The sequence below is a fragment of the Scyliorhinus torazame genome, chromosome 6 (genome assembly GCF_047496885.1).
Source record: "Scyliorhinus torazame isolate Kashiwa2021f chromosome 6, sScyTor2.1, whole genome shotgun sequence".
NCBI classification, from domain to species: domain Eukaryota; kingdom Metazoa; phylum Chordata; class Chondrichthyes; order Carcharhiniformes; family Scyliorhinidae; genus Scyliorhinus; species Scyliorhinus torazame.
Genome location: NC_092712.1, coordinates 168,137,660 through 168,154,628, shown reverse-complemented (window position 1 = coordinate 168,154,628; position 16,969 = coordinate 168,137,660). Strand labels below are relative to the sequence as shown.

General features: G+C 46.1%; 1 protein-coding gene across 1 annotated transcript in view; it reads left to right on the top strand.

Annotated features, from left to right (window-relative positions):
• LOC140425141 (uncharacterized) overlaps positions 1–16,969 on the top strand; it is a 420,524-nt gene that overhangs the window by 328,612 nt on the left and 74,943 nt on the right. Inside the window, exon 9 of the mRNA XM_072509070.1 lies at positions 16,143–16,264. Within this exon, the coding sequence (XP_072365171.1) occupies positions 16,143–16,264 (122 nt within the window). The remainder of the gene's footprint in view (positions 1–16,142; positions 16,265–16,969) is intronic.

Sequence of the window (16,969 nt, the reverse complement as noted above, 5' to 3'; positions counted from 1 at the left end):
TACCTGTAATACTCCTGGCATTAAAGTGGAGGCCTTCCAGCCTTGCCTTACTCCCTTGAAATGTACTACTGCTGTATTCCCTCTGACTTTGCTTTTCTGTGTCATGATGTGTTCCCATTCTGCTATCAGTCTATGTCCCCTCCCCCTGCCGATTTAGTTGAAACGCTTCCCAACAGCACTAGCAAACCTGCTGGCAAGGATGTTAGTCCCGCTCTGGTTCAGATGTAGACTGTCCCGCTTGTACAGGTGCCACCTTTCCCAGAAACGTCCCAGTGGTCCTGGAATCTAAAACCCTCCCTCCTGCACCAACTCTTAAGCCACACATTCATCTGCTCTATTCTCCTATTTCTGTACTCACAAGCACTGGGAGTAATCCAGAGATTACAACCTGAAGGGTCCTGCTTTTTAGTCTATTGCCTAACTCCCTGAAATCTTGATGCAACACCTCATCCCCCTTTCTACCTATGTTATAGGTGCCAACATGTAGCATGACCTCTGCCTTATCGCCCTCCCACTTGAGGATGCCCTGCAGCCATTCATTGACATCCCGGACCCTGGCACCAGGGAGGCAACACACCATCCTGGAGTTACGTTGCTGGCGTCTGTAGCGCCTATCAGTTCCCCGACTATAGAATCCCCTATTACTATTGCTCCTCCTCTCTTCCCCCCTCCTGTACAAACAGGCTACGCCAGAAACTTGGTTCTGTCTGCACTCCCTGGAGGAATCAGCCTCATCAGCCTACAAAATGGAATACCTATTTGTCAGCGGGACCCCAGGGGATTCTTGAACTGCTTGGCCTGTTCTCTGGGACTGCCTGCTGGTCACTCATTCCCTTTCTTCCGCAGTCCTTTCAGCTGCGCTGTGACCACCTCTCTAAACGTGCTATCCACGATGCTCTCAGACTCGCGGATGCTCCACAGTGTCTCCAGTTGCTGTTCCAGCTCTGAAACCCACTCTTCCAGGAGCTGCAGCTGGACACACTTCCTGCACACATGCTGGTCCGGGGACTGGAAGTGTTCCCGGAATCCCACAGGGAGCAAACCACAGGTTTGATCTCTCCTGCCATGACTGAACTCTAAAAATGTAAAACTTTAGAAGACTATTACATTTAAAAAACAAATCAACTAACCCTTGCTGAAAAATGACTTACAATTCAGTCTAATTTGAAAAATATCCACCAGGACTTACTCACCACTTTGCTGAGCTCTGCTGATTCCGATGGCCTTGCATCTGAACTCAGGGTCTTCTTCGCGAAGTTTGGTCTTGCACGCCCTCTTCTGCTATCGTTGTATCTCCTCTTCACTCGGGGTGGAGTCTTTGCTGGGACTGGCTCCCAGGTGTCTGTTCTTATAAATCCTCCCTTCTCTCTTTCGCGCCCTTCTAGAAAGTTCTCTGGCTTCTAGCCACTGAAGTTACCAGAGGGGGGTCATAGCACCAAATGTGATTGCCAATTCTATATATTGAAGATGCCAAGAGCCCCCTAGGGGTCTATCCTCAGGTGCATGGAACGCACATAACCCTTTCCATATATGGTGCTGAGGTGCCGTTGAATCTGACCGATACTGAAATTGAGATGCCTGTGAGTCTGGCCAATACACACAATAATGTCCTTATTTGGTCAAGGTCGAGCACCTCAGGTCCCAGCTTCGAGGTCAAGTTCAGAGTTGCCCTTGTTTGCCCCTGACCAGTGTCTGTCATCGAATAATAGAATCATAGACATTACAGTGCAGAAGGTGGCCATTCGGCCCGATCGAGTCTGCACGAGCCCTTGGAAAGTGCACCCTACCTAAGCCCACGCCTCCATCCTAACCTGTAACCCAGTAAACCCACCTAAAATTTTCGGAAACTAAGGGCAATTTAGCATGGCCACTCCACCTAACCTGCACATCTTTGGACTGTGAGAGGAAACCAGAGCACCAGGAGGAAACCCACGCAGACACTGGGAGAAAGTGCAAATTCCACACAGTCACCCGAGGCCGGAATTGAACCTGGGACCCTGGAGCTGTGAGGCAGCAGTGCTAACCACTGTGCCACCATACAGCCCACATATTTGCTCCTCTTGGCCTATCCGGATTCCCATCAAACCTGGCTGCTGTTCAATTTAGATTGTTATTTGGCCTAGCTTTTCAGGCTGTTGGCCATTTTGCCACAATCATATGGAAGGACACTGTCCAAAATGGAAACTAGGCAATTTTTCCGAACAGTTATTTACTGAATCACTGTGTTTGCAGCATTTTCTGCTTGTGTTTCACAGAGTAGCCTGAATGTTCTGCCTTTGTTTTTCCTTATTTTCACACTTTCTCTCACCTGAACCTTGTCTCATTTTTATTTATGGCTAATAGTTATATTTAAGTAGAAAAGGGAACTGCTTTTTATCCTTGTTCTTATGTGTGTTTTATTTTTACCTTTGCTGCCCGGACTCTTTATTTGGTTAGAATATTGACTGAAGTGCTGTCTTGAAAATAATAAAAATCTGCTTACCAACATTAAAATAGTTATGCTCAAGGCAGACTAAGGCATTAGAACATGTTACATCTGATACATGTGAAGCAGCTGTCACGCTAATCTTCACAGTGGGCCTGCTTGCACCCCCATCCCCTGTTGTCCTCCACTCTCCCCCTCGGGCACAGTGGTCTCCGATGCAGATGCCATTCAGAGGATGGGTGTGAGCGCGCTGCCAGCAGAAAGACAGGAGGCAGACTATGGCATAAACTGGGTAGGACCAGAGCATACCTTACAGCGAGTGATCATCACTCTCCTGCCTTGTAATTTGACTCACTGACAGTGTCAACACAGGCCCATCACCCTGGTGTGATGTTACACAGACCCTGGGAGGGTGAAATAGGATAGTCAGGGGTGGGGTTGGGATGGGTATGGGGGAAGGGAGGGGAATGGGCAGGAAAGGAGGGGAATAGGGGATAAAGGGGAATGGGGAAGAAGAGCAATGGGGGAAGGAGGGGAATGGGGGAAGGGGAATGAGCGAAGGAGGGGGGGAAGGAGGGGAATGAGGAGTGGGAGGGGAATGGGAGTAGGAGGGAAATGAGGGAAAGGGAGTGCAATGGGGGGAAAGGAGGGGAATGGGGGAGGAAGGTGGGGAATGGGGGAGAAGGAGGGGTATGGGGGAAGGAGGGGAATGGGGGGAGGTGGGGAAGAAGGAGAGGAATGGGAGGAAGGGGGAAGGAGGAAAATGGGTGGAATGAGGAAAATGGGTGGAAGGAGGAGAATGGGGAGTAGCAGGGGAATGGGGAATAGGAGGGGAATGGGGAGTAGGAGGGGAATGGGGAGTAGGAGGGGAATGGGGAGTAGGAGGGAATGGGGAGTAGGAGGGGAATGGGGAGTAGGAGGGAAATGGGGAGTAGGAAGGGAGTAGGAGGGGAATGGGGTGGAGGGGTATGAGGGGAAGACATATACATGGAAACATACATAGAAAATAGAAGCAGGACCTTTGAACCTACTCTGCTATTCATTATGATCATGGCTGATCATCAAATTCAATACCCTCAACTACTTTTTGTGGGAGTGAATTCCACAGATTCACCACTCTCTGGGTGAAGAAATTACTCCTCACCTCAGTCCCTTATCCTCAAACTATGACCCTTAGTTCTGGACTCTCCCAACATTGGGAACATTCTTTCTGAATCCACCCTGTCTAATCCTGTTAGTATTTTATAACTTTCTGTGAGATCCCCTCTCACTCTTCTAAACTCCAATGAATATAATCCTAACTGACTTAGTCTCTCCTTATATGACAGTCCCACCATCCCAGGAATTAGCCTGGTAAACCTTTGCTGCACTCCCTCCATAGCAAGAACATTCTTCCTCAGATAAGGACACCAAAACTCCACACAGTACTCCAGATGTAGCCTCACAATGTCCTATACAATTGCAGTAAAAATCCCTATTCCTATACTAAAGTCCTCTTGCTATTAAGGCCAACATCATTTGCCTTTATTACTGCCTGCTGCCCCTGCGCGCTTACTTTCAGCAACTGAAGCGCGAGGACACCAAGGTCTCACTGAGTATCCACCTCTCTCAATTTACACTCATTCAAATAATAATCTGTGTTGGGTGAAAATATTTCACAAATAGACCTTGACATGAGCAAAAGGAGCAATTTATTGTTTACAGAGCTCTGGGAGAAAGTCCTGGATTCCAGTCCTGGAGGCATCTTTTCTCTTAGCTGTGGCTTAAACTGGCTTAATATACACTTTCAAAGCAGAATCAGTTTTCATTCTCATTTACATACAGCCAATCAATTTACTTAGTTTCTCAGTTCATACCATTTTTAGTTATCAATCCTTATTCTCTTAGTATCTCAGTTCATACCATGTATGGCTGTCAATTCTTGACACAGAAGCTTACATTTGTCAAATCCATATGTTGCGTGCGTGATTACATAAGGTCACAAGGTTATGAGTTGCCAGTCCTAAGGTCATGAGTTGCCAGTCCTGGATGTGGTCGCTGCTGTTTTGACAGCTTAGAATAACAGATCCTGAAGAAAATGGAGAAAATCATTGACCCATTGTTTCTGGAAGATACATCTGTTAGAGTCACGCTTAGTCCAAAGTTCCACTGTCTCAGCAGGAAAAACACCATGTCGCAAAAAGCAATCATTAATTCATATTATCAAAGCAAAAAAAGTTTACACCAACAATCTGCCTTCCTATTTTTTCTACTTAAGTGGATAACTCACATTTATCCACATTATACTGCATTTGCTATGCACATGCCCACTCATTCAGCCCATCCAAATCCCTCTGAAGCATCTCTGCATTCTCCTCACAGTTCACCCTCCCACCCAACTTTGTGTCATCTGCAAATTTGGGGATACTTCATTTAGTTCCTGCAACCAAATCATTAATATATAATATGAACAGATCCCTGCGGTACCCCACTAGTCACTGCCTGCCAATCGGCAAAAGACCCATTTATTCCAACCTTTTGCTTCCTGTCTGCTAACCAGCTTTCTATCCATTTCAAGGCACAACCCACAATCCCATGTGCTTTAACTTTACACAGTAATCTGCTGTGTGAGACCTTGTCGAAAGCCTTTTGAAAGTCTAAATAAAACCGCATCCACTGGGTCTCCCTGGTCAACTCCACTAGTTACACCTTCAAAGATGTATCAAGCATGATTTCTCTTCTGAAAATCCATGTTGACTTTGTCTGATTACACCACTGCTTTCCAAATGCTGTGCTATGAAATCCTTGATAACAGACTCAAGCAACTTCCCTACTACCGATGTCAGCCTCACTGGTCCATAGTTCCCTGTTTACTCTCTACCTTGCTTTTTGAATAGCGGGGTTATATTAGCTACCAGCCGATCTGTACGAACCATTCCAAAGTCCAATGAAATTTGGAAAATGACTGCCAATGGATCTACTATTTCGAGGGCTACTTCCTTGAGTAGTCTGGGATGAAGATTATCAGGCCCTGGAGATTTATGCGCCCTCCCAATCCCATTACGTTCCCTAAAATCATTTCTCTTATAATTCAAATTTCCTTCAGCTCCTCACTAAAACTTCTGTTTCTCAGAACCTCTGGTACATTATTCATGTCTTCCTTTGTGAAAACAGAAAAAAGGTACGAATTTAGGTCCTCAGCTATTTCTTTACTCCCCATTATGAATTCCCCCATTTCTGACTGTAAGGGGCCTACTGTAAGGGGCCTACATTTGTTTTCATCAATCTTTTTCTCTCAACATACCTATCAAAACTTTTACAGTCAGTTTTTATGCTCCCTGCTGGCTTACTGTCATATTGTATTTTTCCCTTCTTAATCAATCCCTTTGAGGGGTGAATGGGGGGACGGAGGGGACGGGAATGGGGGGATGGTGAGCTGTCACACAAAGCCTCGTCCAATGAGAAGCGGGCGAGGATGAGGGCCTTCCTGGTCCTCTGGGCATGCCGGACCTTTGCCACCACCTACCCTCCATCCTACAGCTCCTCCTTTGGCCTGTCCACCATCCCCCTTCTGGTCTGGCTCCTCATCCTCAGACAAAGCTATTTATCCCTTCTCCTCCTCCAGCATATCGCCCCGCTGCTGTGCCAGGTTGTGGAAGGCACACCAGACCATCACAAAGCGGGAGACTCACTGGGGGGTGTACTGCAGTGCACCACCTGAGCGGTCCTGGAATCAGAACTGTATTTTGAGCAGTCCAATGCACCGGATGGGTGGGAAAAAGGGCCTCGTTATATCGTGTCTCCGCCTCTGTCTCCAGACTGCCGTCATCAGCCTGGACTTCAGCAGGTACATTTATCCCCCAAGAGCCAACCCATAATCCTGGGGTGGTTCGCGAAGACGCCGGGGATCTCATTGTGTCCCAGGATGTAATTGTCATGACCACTCCCTGGGAAGCGTGCATGATCTGGAGGGGGTGGTCGCACACAAGTTGAACATTCAGGAAGTGGAACCCCTTCCTAATAATGAAGGGCACTCCCTGATGCCTTGGTGTGTACAAGATGACATACATGTCATCGATTACCCCCTGGATCTGGGGGATCCCGGTGATGGCGGAAAATCCTGCAGCCCGGGCATCTTGTGGGCTTGGTCCAGTTGATATTGTCTGCTGCCTGGGCATACAGGGAATTCATGATCTCACAGATGCACTTGTGGGTTGTAGTTTGTGATATGCCGCACACGACCCTGCTTGAGCCCTGGAATGAACTGGTTGCATGAAGGTTCAAGGCTGCGGTGACCTCCTCAGCCACCGGATACAGAGGCCTTCCTCTTCCACAGGGTACCAAGTGCACAAGGACATGGCACAGGTACCACCCTGTCTCTTTTTTGAAACAGTGTCTCCTGCAGCATATCCTGTCCGTCATCTCCTCGAAAGACCAATGATGCCTGTATACCGTTGGACGATGTTGGTGTCCTCCTCGGGGTTCTTCCTTGGCCTGATGGGCGGCCGGATCTTCAGGATGTGTGGTGGCCCTCTTCACATGGGGTGCCGCCTCCAGCCTGCGATAACGCTGCTGCCGCTTTCTCTTGTGTCTGGCCGCCTGGGCTGCCACCAGTACCACTAGGGCAGCCTCTGCGTGATCGACATAATCAGCTACATTGTTATATCTGGAAGGAATTGGAGAAGGAGCGTGACCGACAATCAGTTAGAGCTTCCACCCTGGGACCCTCAATCCCCAGGCACACGGCGCAAACCCCAATTTTGGCCTTTCCCGCTTTTTAACCAGCGTGTCCAGATCCGTAACGCGGTGGTTAAATCACACCCTACAAGGAATGACATCCCAACAACTGGAAGCTAACTACCAATCTAGTCTTTTCATCTGAAATTATTTAAAGTAAATTTCATTTCAGAATTTAATAAACTTCCCAATGGAAGGACAACATTCTATTATAACCTAATATCAAGCCTGTGCGTGGTTCAGCAAAGTCAGTAATGAACTTAGCATTCAGTCCTCAATAATCCAGTATAATATTTGAATGGTGTAGCACCCTTTATTTTGAGGATAGAAAAATTGTAATATAAAGAATACAGAAGACAGGAGATATTTATTGTGCAGTCTATTAATCCCTCTGGTGTTGTCAAAATTTTATGTCTGGGCTCCATACTGGCAGTGCTGTAGGTCCAACTATTTGCTACAGCACCTCACATTCCGCTTCCCGGAAGGACTCCATCCCATTTTCCAAGTTTCTCTTCCTCCCTCACATCTGTTCCGATGATGCTACTTTCCAAAACAGTGCTTCTGACATCTTTTCCTTCTTCTTAAACCGAGGGCTCCTCCCCACCGTAGTTGACAGGGCGCGCAACCATGTCCAACCCATCTCCCGTACCTATAACCTCACACATTCTCCTCCCTCCTAGAACCATGATGGGGTCCCTCATGTCCTCACAGTTCACCCATCAGCCACCCCACTCAAAGGATCGTCGTCCACCATTTCCACCAGCTCCAACACGATGCCACCACGAAACACATCTTCCCCTCTAACTCCCCGGCAGGATTCCGCAGGAACCGCTCCATCTGTGACACCCTGGTCTATTCCTCCATTATACCCAACTCCCCATCCCCTTATCGTGACACCCTCCTTTGTAACCACAGAGGGTGCAACACCTGCCCCTTTATCTCCTCCCCATTCAAGGCCACAAACACTCCTTTCAAGTTAAGCAGCGCTTCACTTGCACCTCCTTCAATTTGGTTTATTATGTTCACTGCTCCCAATGAGGTCTTCTCTGCATTGGGGAGACTAAACATAGACTTTGTGGAACCCATTCACTCATTCCACTAGCATGACCCCAGCCTTCCCGTCACTTGCAATTTCAACTCACCATCTCGCTCTCGTGCCCTTGACCTGCTGCAATGTTCTACTGAAGCCCAACACAAACTGGAAGAACAGCACCTTATCTTCCAATTAGGCACTTTACAGCCTTGTAGACTCAACTCTTCAGAATCAATAATTTCAGACTATGAACCCACTCTCCTTCATCTTGACTGCTTTTAAAAAAATGCTTTTTTTGTCCCAATATCCCCCACTGCTATCTGTCACTTGCTCTTAAGATTTTTTTCACAGAGAAAACACATTCTACTGTCTTACCTCTATGCCATTGTCAGCAACGTTTTTGGTCTTTAACACCATCATTAACACTTCCTTTGGCTCATGGTAATACCATCTTTGTCAAATCTCTCCTAGTTCTCACCTATCTCTGACCTTCTACTCTTCCCCACCCTGCTCCATCCCCTCTTAAACAGTATAAAATCCATCACTTTTCTCCCTCTCCTTAGCTCTGAAGCAGAGTCATATGGACTTGAACTGTTAACTCTATTTCTCTCTCCACAGATGCTGCCAGACCTGCTGAGTGTTTCCAGCATTTGCCGCTTTATTTTACGTTTCTATTCCTTGTTACTTTTTAATTAATAGCAATAGGCGTGCTGCTGCTTATAATACAAGAGGCATTCTGAAACTGTGTAAACAACATTTTTTTTGCCTGACCACGCACACCGAGTAACTTAAAGGGGCCGACCTGTGCTGAGGTTGCACGGGAAGTTTGGATTTATGCAGCCATTGTTTGTAAGCGTAAACCACACCGAGCCACTGTGAAAACCATGATTGAGGCAGAACACAATTGGTGGGTCAATTGCCTTTATGCTGTGCTTCCCTTTCTTCATCAATACATTATACTACATAGTCAATTTTAACTTGGGTCGAGATAATTGTGAAATGATCTGAAATGGGATATGTACCTAGAAGATGACAGGCTAGACCCCATTGTAATATCCGCACTCACTTTCACTCCAGAAAGGGTAGGAATAGCGAGAAGGCTAGTGAGCAGAAGCAGGAATTGGGGAGACTGTTGCCAAGAGACAAAGGAAGCTCAAACCACCTACTCCCTTTTATTTCTGCTGATCACCTAATCTGAAGTAGCCAAAACATAGCACATACATTCCATAAAACCATGCCTTGTCAGATATTTAGCTCTCAAAAAGGAACTAAAAATTGTTAAACGAGTATAATTTTATTCCACAACATTTGTAGAAACATTATTTTTACCCAATGTCGTTTGTTGTTGACACACAGTAGGTTAAAATCTGAAATCCAAATGATAACCACGTAGAAGTGAGGACAGAATAAAAGCTGTAATATTAGGAAACGATCAAGTACGATCAAGCCAGTTTATGCCATAGTCTGCCTCCTGTCTTTCTGCTGGCAGCGCGCTCACACCCATCCTCTGAGTGGCATCTGCATCGGAGACCACTGTGCCCGAGGGGGAGAGTGGAGGACAACAGGGGATGGGGGTGCAAGCAGGCCCACTGTGAAGATTAGCGTGACAGCTGCTTCACATGTATCAGATGTAACATGTTCTAATAGTGAATATTGAACATTTCCATTTTCCCTTGCTATACATAGTGACAACCCCACCCCTTGCCCACTCAGTGCTCCTCAATCTTCTTGATCTTTCATGATCTACTGCTCGTCTGCGTGTGTCCCCAGGATCCATATCAGAGGTGGAGGCAGCCTGCTGCTTTCCGTGTCCTGTGGGGTTTATTGCCCTTGGCGGACGTCCTTAGGAGGGCCTGGAGCCAGAGGGCTCCAGCCGACTTACTAGTGTCACAAGCATCGCTGTGCCATCCTGTTCTGCCCGCTGTCCTTGAGATGCGCCAGTGTCAGGAGGAGAGCATTTGAAGAACTGGAGACCGCTGCCGTCTGTGTTGCCTCCTCTCTGATGGTGCCTGTAGGGAACTGGGGGACTCCATGAGACAGAGGGGCAGCTGGAGTGAGCTCCAGAGACTTCTGTGCCATCCTGGTGCTTCCCCATCGTCTACATCATGGTGTCCTCAGCAATGCTCTTCAGTGTCTGGGCCATGCTCTGCAGTGCCTTGGTAAGACCATAAAACATCGGAGCAGAATTAGGCCACCCGGCCCATTGAGTCTGCTCTGTCATTCAATCATGGCTGATATTTTCTCATCCCCATTCTCCTGCCTTCTCCCCATAACCCCTGATCCCCTTATTCATCAAGAACCTATCTATCTCTGTCTTCAAGACACTCAGTGATTTGGCCTCCACAGCCTTCTGCGGCAAAGAGTTCCACAGATTCCCCACCCTCTGGCTGAAGAAATTCCTCCTCATTTCTGTTTCAAAGGATCATCCCTTTAGTCTGAGATAGTGTCCTCTAGTTCTAGTTTTTCCGACAAGTGGAAACATCCTCTCCACATCCACTCTATCCAGGCCTCGCAGTATCCTGTAAGTTTCAATAAGATCCTCCCCCCCCTCCCCCCCATCCTTCTAAACTCCAACGAGTACAGACCCAGAGTCCTCAACCGTTCCTCATACGACAAGCTCTTTATTCCAGGGATCATTTTTGTGAACCTCCTCTGGACCCTTTCCAAGGCCAGCACGTCCTTCCTTAGATACGGTGCCCAAACCCGCTCACAATACTCCAAATGGGGTTTGACCAGAGCCTTATACAACCTCAGAAGTACATCCCTAGTCTTGTATTCTAGCCCTCTTCACATGAATGCTAACATTGCATTTGCCTTCTTAACTGCCGACTGAACCTGCACATTAACCTTAAGGTAATGTCCACCTGCGTATGAACATGTCCCTTAACGACTGGGACATGATGTCGAGGCCCTCTACCATGGTCATCACAGACTAAATCATGCCTTGGACATCTCAGTCAAGACGCTGACCCCATGCTGCAGGCTTTCCACTGCGGTCACCATCCAGCAGTGTTAACCTGGGTACCACACATTGCCGGCATCATCTCCTGAGCTTGTGGCCTTTGGAAATCCTCCAATTGGCTATGCATTTACTGGAATGTCACTGACATCCCCTCTTGAATCTCACGACCGTACCATAGCATCTTTATCAATTCCAGGATAACCTTATCCAGAGGCTCGGCATGTGACTGGGGCTCAGCTGAGCTCTGGGATCCCGCAGACCTCTGACTGTTGACTCCCTTGGATGTTCCTGCCTCCACCTGATGTGCATCAGCAACTGTGTGGTGCTCACCGGATTGTGTCCCTGAAGCCTATCCACTAATGTCGCTCACCAAGGTGTGTGTCCCTGCGCTGGTGGAAGTTGGGGGTAATAGCTGTGATGCCTCGATGGTAGCCTCCTCAGAGTTCTCCTCCGAGGTGGTCTCTAGGGCAGGGGACGACGCCGGATGACCCAGTCCCATCAGATGGAAATCCTGCGAGAGAATCGACACATGATCAGTGAGAGGGAAGGATCATTTTGACTGACATGAACTACTCACTTTAGACAGGTTATCTGCATGAACAGGCACTGGACCCTCACCTCTATGGCACAGACGAACCTCGCTGTTGGTGACTGATCTCTCCTCTGTCAACCCCGTGATCTCCAAGGCTTGTTCCTCACAGAATCCCTGCAGTACAGAAGAAGGCCGTTTGGCCCATCGAGTCATCACTGGCCCTTCGAAAGAATACCCTACTTAAGCCCACGCCTGCACCCTAACCCAGTAACCCTACCTACCCTTTTGGACACTAAGGGGCGAAAGACGTGCTGTTAGGTAATTTGGACATCTGAATTCTCCCTCAATGTACCCGAACAGGCGCCGGAATGTGACGACTAGGGGCTTTTCACGGTAACTTCATTGCAGTGTTAATGTAAGCCTACTTGTGACAATAAAGATTATCATTATTATTATTATCGTTGGACTGTGCGAGGAGACTGGAGCACCCGGAGTAAACCCATGCAGACAATGGGAGAGTGTGCAAACTCGACACGGATAGTCACCCGAGGCTGGAATTGAACCCTGGTCCCTGGAGCTGTGAGGCAGCAGCGCTAACCGCTGTGCCACCTACCACCATGCCTGCTAGGCAGTAATGACTTGGATCTCTGATACTCCGCCTCCCATCTTGGCACTTTCCTGCTTATTATGGGCTATCTTGAAGGAAAAAGAGCACTTTGCGAACCATGCGCTTGATGGATCAGATGGGCCTATAGCAGATAGCATGTGTGGGCACCGAACCTGGACATGAAAGGGTTGTGTGCTGGGTACCGGTCGTGCTGAGGAACCAGTACGAAGATTGAATGTGGGGAGGGTGCGAGGTGTCAGCCAGTGATTTGTGGCGGGGGATGGGGGAGTTAGGAATTTGAGGGGTGGCAGGCAGAACTGATGCCAGGAGAGAGGTGGTAACGTGCCCTTATAGGTTGTTGAAGGTCAATGGTCTTCTTTCGACATTGGATGCTGATCCTCCTGGTCATGTTGTCTGCACTGACAACCGCTGCCACTGCCTCCCAGGCTGTATTGGTGACCCTGCTGATGGTCCTTTGGCCCCCTCGGGGGAACAGGATGGCCCGTCTCGCATCCATAGTGCCGAGAAGCCTGTCCAGGTCGACCTCGCCAAAATAAGGAGCAGATCTGCTTGCTGCCATGTTTGTGTGTTGCCTGGGAGTGAGTGAGTGGGAGTGCCGTTAGCAGCGAAGCGCTGAGACGCGAGTCTGGCGAATCAGACAGCGAGACAGCTAGTAATGGCGAGACGCTCATGGGGGCTAATTTTTGGCACAAAGTGCCGTTAAATACGAATCGTGATTGTGCCGTCGAGAAACACCCCGCCAAATGCACCCAAAATCATACTTTGACATTTTCCAATTAAATTATGCCCGTAGGTTTTGGGCGCCACAGGCACATTTCTTAATACATGCTAAGCGAATGTAATATGGCAGAAAATGTCTCCAGAAGGCTGTGAAAATTCACAACGCCCTGTCAAAGGAATTGAAATGTAACACTGAATAACAATGTTCCTTTTTAAATTGGATGGGTTAGAAGTTCCACTTCTGTACTAAGTTACCCACAGTTTTCTGCCCATTCACCTAGATAGATAGAAAATCACACCTTTTGTGGGCTATAATAATAGAAAACTGGCACAGAATTCTACATACAAACCTGTGGCCCACTTGTGTTAGGTGCTGCATACCTGACTCTTTGAAACTTTATTGTTTTATAAATAAAGATATGTGCCATCTGTCAGTGTTATTTGTGTAATGTTTATTTAAACATCCCACTGAAGTTGCATGTTTTGTCTGTCTTCGTATGTGTGTGTGTCTGTGTGTGTGCGCAGGATTAATGAAACTTAATTTTAAAATGTTCCTTGTTTTGATATTTTCTGAAAAGTTATCAAAACTGCAACTAAAATCTGTAGGTATACTAATCTCTTAATATAAATATTAATAGTTGAATCTGACCTCTGGTTTAACATTTGTGGCAACTTGGCAATAAAGTTGGTTGGAGTTTCTTCTTGCTTTCTCTCTGAATGAACAAATATTCATTTAAAATGCACATTGGTTTTGTGACAAGAAATACAGGAAAATAAAATTATAGAATAATGAAAGCTCGTTGGTGTAGGGGTAAAATTCTCGCTCTGGGAATTTGTGAGAGGTCCAGGGTTCCAGTGTTTCTTGGGACAGCACAGTGGTTAGCACTGCTGCCTCACAACACCAGGGACCCAGCTTCGATTCCTGTCTTGGTTGACTATCTGTGTGGAGTTTTGTACGTTCTCCCCGTGTCAGCGTGGGTTTCCTCCAGGTGCTCCAGTTTCCTCCTGCAGTCCAAAGATGCACAGGTTAGGTGAATTGGACATCCCTTTGTGTCCAAAAGGTTAGTTGGGGTTGCAGTTATAGGGTGGGGACGTGGGCCGAGGTAGGGTGTCCTTTCAGAGAATCGGTGCAGACTTGATGGGCCAAATGGCCTCCTTCAGCACTGTAAGTATTCTATAATTCTATGAAAAGGTGATTTGCTACAGGAAATGTGCCTTACAATCTGCAGGTCAATTGACCCAGCAAATGCATGCTAAATTGCAATTCCATGTTTATCTTTAAAAAAATTAAAGTGAAAATTTGAATTTGATTTATGCAGTTTAAGTAATTATTTAGATATCTTACCAAAAATAAATTCCGAATTTACAAAGTGTAGCAAATTATATAAATGTTGAGATGTATAAATTGGTGTTGGAAGAAAAATAAAGTATAATGTTTTAAATAGATTTGTTTTGCTTACATTTGTAGTTCTCCCAAGGTGAGTGTTTGACAGTGAGTGATAAGAAGAGTTCCAAAGAATTATCTATAAGTGCAATCTAACGTAATAGAAACCTCGCCAGAGCAATTCACAGCAGGAAATAAAATCTATTTCATTACAACTGAAAGCAATTTGGACCCTCTTAAATTGAGACTGGCTTTATTACAATCTCTGCACTGAGACTGATATTTCATTTAATTCCAAGGGAAGTGGTTTATTCCACTATAACCTAGGGCTGGATTCTCTGTTTGGGAGACTATGTTCTCCCACTGGAGATGAATCGCCTCTGATTTGTGCTCGCGCTGAGAGCAGTGCCCAGAGGCGATTCAAACCTTGGCATGCAAATCTATGCATGGCAGGGATTGCAAGGAATTCCTTTGCAAACCTCGCTATCCGGCCACTATTTTGAGCCGGAGAACCGATATCGAGGTCCAGTGGCTGGCATCCTACCCCATGCAAAGCAGATACCCTCACCCCCCCCCCCTCCCCCAAACCACAGGAATTGCTTGGTCACCCCTATCCTGCAGTATGAATGCATCAGTGACCCAACCCCGTCAACAAGAGACACCCTTAACAGAGGCCCCTGCCAGGAAACTAAAGAGCAGTCCAAACAAGGCCATGATTGACAGTTTTCAGACAGCCAGGTGAATGGAATTAATTTCATTTCCCTTCACGCTTGAATCAATCTCGGATACCCTGCAGTGAAACTAACTACAATGTTTATAAACATCTAGCTGATTGATAGCCCATGACCACATGTCTGGATTATTTACTTTTATTCCCGATCCTAACCGTTTGCTGAAAGGGAAGTTTGTACTTGACAATCATTGCTCATAAAATTAAAAATGGCCCGTATCTGATTACCTGAAGATGAAAAGTGTATTTTGGATCCTTGTGATGTCAATGATGAAATTATGCTCTAAGACTGTCTCAAATACATGGATCAAAACGACTGAGGCAAAAAATGGTCAATGTTAAGCTGAGTAATTATGATACACAGAATGACCGTTGTTAGCATTTAGACTAGAATAGTACAAAAACTTACAAAAACTTGGGGCAGCACGGTAGCATTGTGGATAGCACAATTGCTTCATAGCTCCAGGGTCCCAAGTTCGATTCCCGGCTTGGGTCACTGTCTGTGCGGAGTCTGCACATCCTCCCCGTGTGTGCGTGGGTTTCCTCCGGGTGCTCCGGTTTCCTCCCACAGTCCAAAGATGTGCAGGTTAGGTGGATTGGCCATGATAAATTGCCCTTAGTGTCCAAAATTGCCCTTAGTGTTGGGTGGGGTTGCTGGGTTATGGGGATCGGGTGGAGGTGTTAACCTTGGGTAGGGTGCTCTTTCCAAGAGCCGGTGCAGTCTTGATGGGCCGAATGGCTTCCTTCTGCACTGTAAATTCTACGTCTATGTTTAAAAAAAAATCACAAAATAGATGATTGCCTTCATATACTGTGAATTAAATATATCTCAGTCATGAAATTGCAGGGAAAAAAGCTGAGGAAAACAAATCGTGAACAGAAGCACCGTTGCAAATACAATAAACTATTATCAAGTCCTAAAAGCAGCTTTTGCTTGATTGTTCTGGCTCTCAACAACTGTAGTTTAAATCCTACATATGTTGGCATGAAATGTATTTTTCTTCTATTCTAGGCTCCAGTTCATTACTGCACCCCTACAAACTGTTGCAACTCTTCACTGGAGGGATATTTGACAGAAATTACAACAAAAAGTATCAACCTCTTACATTTTCTGTACCATCCTCTACAAAGAAGGTAAAGAAAATTAGAGCCTTTGTATTTAACTGTTGGGTAACTGGAAGAACATGGCATTCTACCGACACAGACATTATGAACCGAATGACTAGTTTCTACGCTGTAATCTATAATTCTATAAAGCTCATTTCAGTTCTCTCATTTTTATATAAATCTATATATGGGAATTGCCTCCAAAAAGGTGTTTGGCTGCAACAGCATTGAGATAGATAATACCAAAACAACCAGGTAGGTGACAGACCTCTTCCTATTGTTATGGGCCAGGGTTTAGAAAACTCCAAAGTATATCATGGAGTTCATCTGACCTACAACTGTTTATTGATTTTGGTTACAATGAGCACAAGGGCCTGCCTTTCAGGTATTATTCAACAGAGTTCTTAGGCGCATTTAATTAAAAAACAAGCTTTATTCAATGAATTTAGTTAACATTTGTATAAACACACACAGTAAGAATCTTTATCAACTACAAACATAAAAACCCCACACAGCTACAGTAATCTATATATAACCCTTAATGAATTCCCCCTTAACTGTTCCAATTCAGTAACAAAATCCAAAGGTGTGGTCCAGCACACGACCTTCTTACTGGTATAAGACTTGTTATTGATACTCTTGTTCCCTTTTCCAAGCAGCAGGTTTGAATTCCTTCCAGAAAGCAATTATCTCTTTGAAGTTATCAATAGTCTGGAAACAGCTTTTAAATTG